Consider the following 12,369-nt stretch of genomic DNA (forward strand, 5'->3'; position numbering starts at 1 on the left):
GTAGCTTATCCAACCTACTTTGGATAAGCTACAGAGAACAAGGTACAACAAAAAACAGTGCCAAAACTAAATAAATAAGCAGAATAATGAACCAGGTAAGAGATCAATCCAGTAGAGCAACAGCTACCTCTTTGGAAGAATTCTGCCCTGCCTGTAGAGAACTAAACTCTAAATCACAAGTATAAAATTCTTAGTTTGCTGGACTGTTAAAGGAATTTAAAAAAACATAAGTATATGGGATCGTTTTGGTCCCTGAACAATCAGAGCTAAATATATGGCACTGTAATAAATTTGGGAAATGCAGTAATATTTAATTACGATTAATAATAACTAAAATCAAGATGACATCTCTTTCTTAATTTGGAGTAAAGATGAGAATATAAGAAATTTCTAGCAAATACCAAAGTTTCCTTATTTTGCCCAATGCTAGCATACAACAAACATCAAATAAAAAACACACAGGAGCCAACAACACCCCGGTGGAGAAGCTGAGGTCAACATCAGATTTGAAATACTTAAAGTGGATACAAAACTATTTCAGCAATGCAGACAATTAAAAGTGTGTTGTTGTGGGTGATGGTGCTGTTGGTAAAACAACACAACAAATTTCCATCGAAATATGTACCAACTGTTTTTGACAACTATGCAATAACAGTTATGACTGGTGGAGAACCATATACTCTTGGACTTTTTGATACTGCAGAGTAAGAGGATTATGAGGGATTATGACTACTGAGTTACCCACAGATATATTTCTAGTCTATTTTTCAGTGGTCTCTCCATCTCTCCATTTTCATTTGAAAATGTGAAAGAAAAGTGGGTGCCACTGTCCAAAGACTCTTTTGTTGCTTGTTGGGACCCAAACTGATCTCAAAGATGACCCCTCTACTATTGAGAAACTTGCCAAGAACAAACAGAAGCCTATCACTCCAGAGACTGCTGAAAAGCTGGCCCATGACCTGAGGACTGTCAAGTCAAGTATGTGGAGTGTTCTGCACTCACAAAGAAAGGCATAAAGAATGTATTTGACGAAGCAGTATTGGCTGCCCTGGAACCTCCAGAACCGAAGAAGAGCCGCAGATGTGTGCTGCTAGGACATCTCTCCAGAGCCCTTTCTGCATAGCTGGTGTTGGCATCATACTAAAAGCAATGTTTAAGTCAAACTAAAGCTTAAAAATTAAAATTCGTTTTTGCCATAATGACAAATGCACTGCACCTACCCACATGTACTCATGTGAGACAAGGCCCATAGTTATGCGCCGCCCCCCCATATCCCTAGCCCAGTACTAGTTAATTTTGAATAATTGTATATTGTCAGAAAAGTGATTAATACTAGTTTCAGTTTTGTTGTTTCAAGATATATATATATTTTTAAAGCAAGGCATGCTTGTGGATGACTCTGTAACAGACTAATTGGAATTGTTGAAGCTGCTCCCTGATTCCACTCTGGGACATCTTAGTGGTTTTTCCCCCCTCCTCTTTTTTAGGGGGGAGTGTGTGTGAGGTTTCTTTTTCAGTCTTTTTTTTTTTTTTTAATTCATTAACCAGTGGATAGCCCTTAAGGTGAGGAGGACCGACTGATTCCACAGTCTACTTCCTAGATCTAGTTGAGAAAACATGTTCCCCATCTGGGGCTTTTAGGAAGGAGTATAGTAAATGGCTCATTTAATAACATACTCCTTTTAGAAAGTTAGTTGCCTTTTTACTCCACCCTTGAGTAGAACCAGTATTTGATGAAACTCGTGAAAGTAGGTGGAGGCTGTCTTACCCCTCCTCTTTTCTAGCAGACACTATATGTGACTGTGACTTTCAAGGACATTTGTTTGCCATTTGCTGATTTTTTTGGAAAGTTAATTTCTTAACTTCTTTCACTAATAAATGAAGAAAAGTACTGCACCTTTGAAACAGAACAAATGGGTTGAGCTTGTAATTAAAAAAAAAATTTCCCGGTCAAAAAAAAGAAGACACAGATGAGTTCAGTATAATAGCTGAGGTTATACATAGGCATAATTAAATGGGAAACAGGTAAATAGACAGGGAAGGACATAAGAAAACTGACTTACATCCAAGGTAAAGACCCTGGCTAAATGATAAGAAGAAACGAAGAGCTGATTCAAAAAATCCAAGACCAGCCTGGGCAACACAATGAGAACGTGTCTTTACAAAAATTTAAAAATTGGCTGGGAACAATGGTTCATGCCTGTAATTCCAGAACTCTGGGAGGCCGAGGTGGGCAAATTACTTGAGGTCAGGAGTTTGAGACCAGCCTGGACAACATGGTAAAGCCTCATCTCTACTAAAAATACAAAAAGTGAGCCAGGCACAGTGGTGCATGCCTGCAATCCCAGCTACTGGGGAGGCTGAGGCATGAGAATCGCTTGAACCTGGGAGGCGGAGGTTGCAGTGAGCCAAGATCAAGTCACTGCACTCCAGCCTGGGTGACAGAGCGAGACTCTGTTTCAATAAATAAATAAATAAGTAGGTAAGGGGGTGGGCATGGTAGGCAGAGATTGCAGTCAACTGAGATCACACCACTGCACTCCAGCCTGGGCGACACAACGAGACTGTCTCAAAAAAAAAAAAAAAAAAGAAATTTTTTTCTCTAACTTTCTAAAACACAAATCTAACCACTCTTTGTTACAAACACTGATTACTTTCCATCTCCATCTCCCTTAGCAATAAATTTCTTTTTAAGGCACACCTGAAAGACACAGCCATTCCCATTCTCAGGGCTCCCCTATTATAGGGGCTTTCATGGGTATTAGGGCAAGTTTTGTGTACTCTCTTCTTTCATGTGTCTTGCTCATGCTGTCTCCTCAAAGGGTCCTTTTCTACTTTTCTGCATTTAAACAGCAGCAATTCTAGGTCAGGGAAAGTGGCTCAGGCCTATAATTCCAACACTTATGGAAAGGCTGGGAGCATCACTTGAGGCCAGGAGTTCAAGACCATCCTGGGCAACATAGCAAGACCTTGTCTCTACAAAAAAAATGTTTTGGCCGGGCGCGGTGGCTCACGCCTATAATTCCAGCACTTTGGGAGGCTGAGGTGGGCAGATCACGAGGTCAGGAGATCGAGACCATCTTGGCCAACATGATAAAATTCCGTCTCTACTAAAAATACAAAAATCAGCTGGGCTTGGTGGCGCGTGCCTGTAATCCCAGCTACTCAGGAGGCTGATGCAGAAGAATCGCTTGAACCAGGGAGTCAGAGGTTGCAGTGAGCCAAGATCGCACCACTGCACTCCAGCCTGGCAACAGAGCGAGACTCCATCTTAAAAACAAAACAAAACAAAACAAAAAAAACCACACAATTTTTTTTAATTAGTCAAGTGTGGTGGGTGGTATACGCCTGTAGTCCTAGCCACTCCAGAGGATGAGGCGAGAGGACTGCTTCAGCCCAGGAGGTTAAGGCTTCAGTGAGCCGTGATTATGCCACTATACTCCATCCTGGGTGACGGAGTGAGACCCTCATTTTACAAAAAAATGGAGTCTCGCTCTGTCACCCACGCTGGAGTGTAGGGGTGCGATCTTGGCTCACTGCAACCTCCGTCTCCCAGGTTCAAGTGATTCTCCTGCCTCAGCCTCCCGAGTAGCTGGGATTACAGGCACGTGCGACCACACCTGGCTAATTTTTGTATTTTTTAGTAGAAACAGGGTTTCACCATGTTGGCCAGGCTGTCCTGAACTCCTGACCTCAAGTGATCTGACCGCCTCAGCCTCCCAAAGTGCTGGGATTACAGGTGAGAGCCACCACGCCCAGCCTGACATTTATTTTTTACACTTGCATATTTATTCCTTCCTTGATTCTCAAAAGGCATTGAGGCAGCTTACAATAAAACAAATACTATAACTGACCCATTAAGAGATTAAAACCCATGATGTCATTAAGGAGATTTGTGCAAAATACTTAGTTCTAAGCGTTCTAGCATCAAAACTAAAGTAACTCAATGAATTATGAAGGGCATTTGATTCTATTAAAGTTGACACTTCTGTCTTTTATCTTGTGTTCTGTTTCATATCTAATAATATGTTTGCTAAACTATTATCCATTATTCATGGTGTTTGTTTTTTGCCCTATACTTGAGCATTCTCAGAATATTTAGACCCAATTAGCAAGCAATGAATAAAAAAAAAGAAAAAAATTTATAAAAAAGAGAATATTTAAGGCCAGGCGCGGTGGCTCACACCTATAATCCCAGCACTTTGGAAGGCAGAGACGGGTGGATCACCTGAGGTCAGGAGTTCAAGACCAGCCTGACCAACATGGTGAAAACCCGTTTTTACTAAAAATACAAAAATCAGCCAGGCATAGCAGCGGGTGCCTGTAATCTCAGCTATCTGGGAGGCTGAGGCAGGAGAATTGCTTGAATCTGGGAGGCAGAGGTTGCGGTGAGCCGAGATCACACCATTGCACTCCATCCTGGGCAACAAAAGGGAAACTGTGTCTCAAAAAAAAAAGAAAAAGAATATTTTAGACCCAAGATTTTAAAAATCTGAGATGGGGCTGAGTGAGGTGGCTCACACCTGTAATACAAGCACTTTAGGAGGCTGAGGTGGGTGGATCACCTGAGCTCAGGAGTTTGAGACCAGCCTGGGCAACAGGGCAAAACGCCATCTCTGTAAAAAATACAAAAATTGGCCGGGCGCGGTGGCTCACGCTTGTAATCCCAGCACTTTGGGAGGCCGAGGCGGGCGGATCACGAGGTCAGGAGATCGAGACCACGGTGAAACCCCGTCTCTATTAAAAATAGAAAAAATTAGCCGGGCGTGGTGGCAGGCGCCTGTAGTCCCAGCTACTAGGAGAGGCTGAGGCAGGAGAATGGCGTGAACCCGGGAGGCGGAGCTTGCAGTGAGCCGAGATTGCGCCACTGCACTCCAACCTGGGCGACAGAGCGAGACTCCATCTCAAAAAAAATTTAAAAAAACAAACAAACAACAACAACAAAAAAAACAAAAATTAGCCAGGTGTGGTGGCGCACACCTGTAGTTCCAGCTACTCAGGAGGCTGAGGTGGGAGGCTCACCTGACCCTGGGAGATCAAGGTTGCAGTGAGCCATGATCACGCTACTGCACACCAGCCTGGATGACAGGGTGAGACCCCATCTCAAAAAGAAAAAAATCTGAGATGGCTACGGATTACGACTTTTTGAGGTGCAATTAGTGTTTATCATTACAGTAAAAAAAAAAAAAAATTCAATAATGATGATAGCAAATAAGACAGTTTATGCAAAGAAAACTATTAATCATTGTCTTTGAGAATAATTTACTTTTTTAAATCAGTAAAAATGTATATTATTTATGTAATCTGAAAAAGTACAGAATGTTTTAAAAGACTGTTCTAATAAAAACTTTCAACTTTAAGCTGCCAAAAAGAAGTCATAAGAATTCTGGTCTGATAAAAGTCAGCTACTCAAGCTAGATTGAGGATGGGGGGGTGGGGAAAAAAAAATAGAATCTGGCTTTAACTAAGAAATAGTAATATCTTTCTTTAAGAAACAGATACTGCTAAGGAAAGATACCAGAGTTAGTGAAGGAAATCCGAAAAAATTCTATGATGTGGTTACGTTAAGACAGTATTATTTTTATATTCAATCGCCTTTAGGTTTTGAGGAAAATAATAATGATAAGATATGATCTGTGACCTAACCTATTCATAATCCAGAAGAAGCTATAAGCCAGGCATAGTTGAAACTAAAATACAGGGGATGATAATTGTTCTATAATCAATAAATGCTATCAAACTAAAGGGAGAGAGACTGAGGTTTTCATTGTGTGACAGAAATACATACACGTCTGAGGAAAATCCAGTGACTCATTCTAGCTAGTACAAACGGTTCACATACAAAGACTTACAGGCCGGGCAGGGTGGCTCATGCCTGTAATCCCTGCACTTCGGGAGGCCGAGGTGGGTGGATCATGAGGTCAGGAGTTCAAGACCAGCCTGGCCAAGATGGTGAAACCTCATCTCTATTAAAAATGCAAAAATTAGCCAGGCATGGTGGTGGGGACCTATAACCCCAGCTACTTGGGAGGCTGAGGCAGAGAACTGCTTGAACCTGGGAGGCGGAGGCTGCAGTGAGCCAAGATTGCACCACTGCACTCCAGCCTGGGTGACAGAGCGAGACTCTGTCTCAAAAAAAACAAAAAAACCTACAAAGAGACCATATGTAGACAGAGAGTGAAGGGTCTTAGCTCATACTAAAGAAATTCTATACCATAGTCTAAGAGAAGTACCTAAGGTTTTTGAGCAGGAATGAAACATATTGGATGGCATATTAAGAACATTAATCTGAAAGTAATACATGAAATGATTAGAGGAAGAAATAAACACAGAGATATTAATTAACAATAGTGACAGAGGTATTAATTTACAATAGCAAACAAAGGACGTGAACAGACGTTTCTCTAAAAAGATACAAAAATGACCAATAAGCACATGAAAAGACAATATCATTAGCCATCAGAGGAGTACAAGCCAAAACCACGATAGGGAGCTGGTTAGGGTGGTGCACGCCTGTAGTCCCAGCTACTCAGAAGGCTGAGGTGGCAGGATCACTTCAGCCCAGAAGTTAGAGATTGCAGTGAGCCATGACTGCACCACTACACTCCAGCCTGGGTGACAGAGCAGACTGTCACCTGGTCTCAAAAAAAGAAAAAACAAAAAAACAAAAAAACAAAATTAAATAGATAAAACATACGCGCGCGAACGCGCGCGCGCACACACACACACACACACACACACACACAAAGTACTACTTCACACCCACTAGAATGGCTATCATAAAAAAGATAGGCTGGGCGCAGTGGCTCAAGCCTGTAATCCCAGCACTTTGGGAGGCCGAGGCAGGCGGATCACGAGGTCAGGAGATCGAGACCATCCTGGCTAACATGGTGGAAATCCGTCTCTACTAAAAATACAAAAAAAATTAGCCGGGCATGGTGGCGGACGCCTGTAGTGCCAGCTACTCGGGAGACTGAGGCAGGAGAACGGCGTGAACCCAGGAGGCAGAGCTTGCAGTGAGCCAAGATCACACCACTGCACTCCAGCCTGGGCGACAGAGCAAGACTCCGTCTCAAAAAAAAAAAAAAATCACTGGCAAGAATGTAGAGAAATCGGAATCCTCAAATATTGCTGGTGGGAATGCAAAACAGCGCAGCTGCATTGAAAAATAATCTGGGCCTGCGCAGTGGCTCACACCTGTAATCTCAGCACATTGGTAGGCCGAGGTGGGTGGATCACCTGAGGTCAGGAGTTCGAGACCAGCCTGGCCAACATGGTGAAACCCCGTCTCTACTAAAAATACAAAAATTAGCTACACATGGTTGCGCGTGCCTGTAGTCCCAGCTACTCGGAAGACTGAGGCATGAGAATCACTTGAACCCAGGAGGCGGAGGTTGCAGTGAGCCGAGATCACACCACTGCACCCCAACCTAGGCAACACAGCAAAACTCTGTCTCAAAAAAAAAAAGAAAAAGAAAAAAATAATAATAATTTGGAATTCCTCAAAATGCTAATAAACACGGATTCCATATAACCTAGGAATTTCACTCTTAGGTATATACCCAAGAAAACTGAAAACATACATTCTCACAAAAACTTGTACACAAATGTTTATAGCATTTTTCATAAAATCCAAAAAGTAGAAACAACCCAAACATCCCTCACCTGAAGAATGGATTTTTAAAATTTGGTATACTCATACAATAAAATATCATTTAGCAAAAAAAGGAATTAAGTAATGATACATGCTACAACATGGATGAAACTTGAAAACAGTCTGCCCAAAGAAGACACAAAAGGCCACACATTGTGTAATTCCATTTATATGCGAGATCCAGAATAGGCAAATCTAGAGACAGAAAGATCAGGCGTTGCCTGGGTTTTTGGGTGGATGGGTTAAACGGAGAGTGACTGCTAATGAGTACAGGGCTTCTTTCTGGAAGGACGAAAATATTTTAAAGTTGATTGTGGTGATGGTTGCACAACTCTGTGAATGTACTTTTGGGGCTCAGAAACTGATATCCCAAAATATGGTGCTTTGACTTGTTGAATTAAATGAGTCTCTCAAGGTCTCTCTGAACCCTGCAGCTCCCCTCCCTCAATCTTCTTTCTCTCAAAGTACAGCATGAAGTTGTTTTCTGAAGTTCTCTTATCTGCCTAAGTCCAGATCCACCAAAGAAGAAAACACTTACAATTACCGTTGTTCTCTTCCCTGAGTTTTCAATAACTAAACTTATGTAGCAGGAATATAAAAACTGAAGTCTTTTTTTTTTTTTTGAGATGGGAGTCTCGTTCTGTCGCCCAGGCTGGAGTGCAATGGCATGATCTCGGCTCACTGCAACCTCCGCCTCCTAGGTTCAAGTGATTCTCCTGCCTTAGCCTCCCATGTAGCTGGGATTACAGGTGTGCAACACCACGCACAGCTGATTTTATTTTTAGTAGAGACGGGGTTTCACCGTGTTGGCCAGGCTGGTCTCAAACTCCTGATCTCAGGTGATCTGCCCACCTCGACCTCCCAAAGTGCTGGGATTACAGGTGTGAGCCACCGTGCCCAGCTGACTGAAGTCTTTTAACAGACCTGGACCTGGAGAGACTTTTGTCATAAACCACTATCTATTCTGTGGGCCAAACAGACTTTGTCCCAGGCCATTGTACGTTCTTCGAGCCCTCTGAATTCCCCTAAAAATCATTTACCATCCCTCTAAAATCACCCACACTTCCCCATCTCCCTTTCCCCTATGAAGAAGAGTAGTATATAACCATTTTGTACCCCATTGCATGATGGGGTAATCATTCTGTGATCCATCCCACCCCTACCCATGCATGCTAATAAGATGTATGCCTTTTCTCCTATTTATCTGCCTTTTGTCAGGCCCTAGTGGGAGGATCATTTAAGCTCAGGCGTTCGAAACCAGCCTGGGCAATATAGTGAGACCCCATCTCTACAAAAAACTACAGAATTTGCTGGGCATGGTGGTGCATGACTGTAGTCACCGTAGCAGGAGGTTGCATGATTGTGTCACTGTTATAAGTAAATAAATAAATAAATGGGTAACCTGTAGGGGATATGAATTATATCTCAATAAAGCTGTTAATACAACAATAAAGCTAAAAAAATTAACAATAAAAACAAAAAAACAAAAAAAACAAATTAACAATAAAAACAATAAAAACAAAAAAACAAAAAAAATTAACAATAAAGCTGTTAATACAACAAACAAAATTAGCAACTACCCAAGTGCCCATGTTTAAGGAAAAAAAAACTGTAAAATATCCAAGAATATTCTACAATAAAAATTATGTATCTATACATCTTCGTTCATTCAGCAAATGTTAATTGAGCACCTGACATGTAACAGCCATTAAATATTTTGTTCTCTTAAGATTTTTTTTTTTTTTTTTTTTTGAGACAGTCTCACTGTATCACTCAGGCTGGGGTGCAGTGGCGTAACCTCAGCTCACTGCAACCTCTACCTCCCAAGGTCAAGCGATTCTCATGCCTCAGCCTCCGGAGTAGCCGGGACAGCAGGTGTGCACCACCATGCCCAACTAATTTTGTATTCTCCATGTTGGCCTGGCTGGTCTCAAACTCCTGGCCTCAAGTGACCCGCCCACCTCAGCCTCCCAAAGTGCTGGGATTACAGGCATGGGCCACCATGCCTGGCCTTCTCAGGATTATTTTTTAATCATACGGGGGAAAACAAAGTAAAGTAGCCGACGTTTCTAAAACTTACCAGTGATCTGAAGCTGTGATTTCATGGTGAGGCTACCCATTGAACCAAGTTGTGATCCACTGTCAGACATACCACCAATAGGTTGGAAAACCTGAACATGGCAAAGGAGACACTGTAAACATCAAAAATTCCCATTAAAAACATATGCAAATAGTGCTAACCTGGCTATTTATTACTGAAGATCATGTAACAAAGCATGTTTTACATTGCTAAACACAATTTTCAATTCTAGTCTTTATCCTACCTAACTTACTGGCAAAATCTGACATGACTGTTCATCCCCTCCTCCATGTTTTACTTTCTTCCCTTCAGTTCCCAAGATATATTCTCCAGGTTTGTGTCCTACCACACAGATTGTTCCTTCTCAGTATCCTCTGATGATTTCTTTTCTTTTCTCCATTATCTTAATGCTACCATATCCTAGAGCTTAGCTCTTGGCTCCCTCTTCTATCTACACTCATTGCCTTGAGGATATTACCCAGTCCCAAGTAGGTAGGACTATAAGTGGGTGCCACCATGCTCGCCTAATTTTTTAAATTTTTGGTAGATACAGGATCTCACTATATTGCCCAGGCTGGTTTCAAACTCCTGGGCTCAAGTGATCCTCCCACCCTGACTTCCCAAAGTGCTGGATTACAGCGTGAGCCACCACTCCTGACCAAATTACCCATTTAGAAGTCAATGCTTGTTAGCACTACAGGGGCCAAGAGAAGACTTCCCCTTTGCCCAGTGAAGGTTCACTGAAAACCATCTGACAAAATGCAGGCAGATAAATTGGAGAAAAGGCATACATAACTGTTAGCATGCATGAGTTTGGGTGGGGTGGATCACAAAATGATCACCCCATCACACAATGGGGTACAGATGATTATAACCTGGAGGATATTATCTATCCAGATAGCTTTAAATAGCATCTATATAACATGTCCCAAGCAACTTTATTTACTTATTTATTTTTTGAGAAAGACTCTCACTCTGTCACCCTAGCTGGGGTGTTCTGGAGCACCTCCCGGGCTGGGGGTCCTTCTGCTTTAGCCTCCTGAGTAGCTGGGACCACTGGTGCACACCACCACTCCTCACCCAGGAGGTTAAGTCTGCAGTGAGCTGTGATGACACCACTGTACTCCAGCCTGGGCAACAGAGGAAGACTCTACCTCAAAAAAGAAGAAATAAGATACAATAAAAAATAAAATCAAACTAAATGTACTTGGCACTTACTGTTTGCCAGGTACTATGTAAGAAGTACACAAATACAATAAGGCAAACAAAATGCCTTGCAACTGTAAACGCTGTCTAGAGTTTTTATGCAAATTTAGGTTTCCGTTTAAAAATTTAAATATAAAACAATTATGATGGCTTCTCAATTCTGCAAAAATGAAATAGAATAATAATTCCTACTGAGATGAACCCTATAAAATCCAACCGACTGCATTCTGTGCTTGCATACAAAAATGCTCAAAGCTAAAATTTGGTCTCAACTATAAGGACTAGCTCATTTTCTTGGCATAATATATATATTTTTTCCTTTACCTTGTTTATTTAAATTACACTATTTCAGATGTTTTATAACCAAAATCTGCTAAAAGAACCCTCTTATTTTAAATATGAAAGGTAAACAGCATAAAGTCATTAGAAGTCATCCAGAATATATTAAGAAATGAGAGGCCGTGTGCGGTGGCTCACGCTTGTAATCCCAGCACTTTGGGAGGCCGAGGCAGGCGGATCACGAGGTCAGGAGATCGAGACCACGGTGAAACTCTGTCTCTACTAAAAATACAAAAAAAAAATTAGCCGGGCGTGGTGGCGGGCGCCTGTAGTCCCAGCTACTTAGAGAGGCTGAGACAGGAGAATGGCGTGAACCTGGGAGGCGGAGCTTGCAGTGAGCCGAGATTGCGCCACTGCACTCCAGCCTGGGCGACAGAGCGAGACTCCGTCTCAAAAAAAAAAAAAAAAAAAAAAAAAAAAAAAGATGTAACCTAAATGCCTTAACACCATATTGCACAAGATATTATTCCGATTCGAATGGCTTGTTATGAGAAGGGTCCTCAAAGACATCATTATCACATTATGTACAGTTATTACTTCCTCCTCAATATCCAAAAGCCTCATTGCCATAGAACGACAATATCAAAAAAAGTAAATTAAGGGGCAGTGAGAAAAGTCCAATATCTGGGTGCTGATATACTGCATGATAAAGGTACTCATCTCCATCAATAGTCGCTCATCTCCACTAATAATTTATTTCAAGAAAATGCCCTTTCTAATAGTACAGTATAAATTATTCTAAATATAAATTAACATTAATTACAAAGTTGCAAAAAAATTTAAATCTCCACAAAAATTAAGTATATTTTAAAAACTAAAATTAACTTCATGTAGAAAAGATTAATGAAAGCACAGACTGCAAACATTTTTAAGAACAATGACTCTCCAGATAATTACAGAGAATCATTATGGTAGAATTGTGAGGTACTCTGCCAAAAACATCCTAGTAATTTCAATAATTTATGTACATATACATACTAGTTTTACATACTAAAATTCACCGAGCATTTTAAATTCTTGAAAAGAATAAAAATCACTATTTGTATAATATCAAAAAAATTAGAAACAACCTATATTATCAATTGGCATA

At 41.2% G+C, this 12,369-nt stretch overlaps 1 protein-coding gene and 1 pseudogene across 3 annotated transcripts in view; one reads left to right on the forward strand and one right to left on the reverse strand.

The window, feature by feature from the left end:
• Positions 1–12,369, reverse strand: part of ITCH (itchy E3 ubiquitin protein ligase) — a 143,967-nt gene that overhangs the window by 106,443 nt on the left and 25,155 nt on the right. The window contains exons 1-2 of one of the 3 annotated variants that reach the window (XM_030825516.1): positions 10,709–10,791; positions 9,735–9,825 (exon numbers count right to left, since the gene is read on the reverse strand). In XM_030825516.1, coding sequence (XP_030681376.1) covers positions 9,735–9,804 — 70 coding nt within the window. In that variant the 5' untranslated portion in view covers positions 9,805–9,825; positions 10,709–10,791. Of the gene's footprint in view, positions 1–9,734; positions 9,847–10,708; positions 10,792–12,369 lie in introns of those variants that run through there. The other 2 variants (XM_003273541.4, XM_030825515.1) reach the window with 2 other exon arrangements.
• LOC105740661 lies at positions 87–1,123 on the forward strand (annotated as a pseudogene).

This window comes from Nomascus leucogenys, chromosome 13 (genome assembly GCF_006542625.1).
Source record: "Nomascus leucogenys isolate Asia chromosome 13, Asia_NLE_v1, whole genome shotgun sequence".
NCBI lineage: Eukaryota > Metazoa > Chordata > Mammalia > Primates > Hylobatidae > Nomascus > Nomascus leucogenys.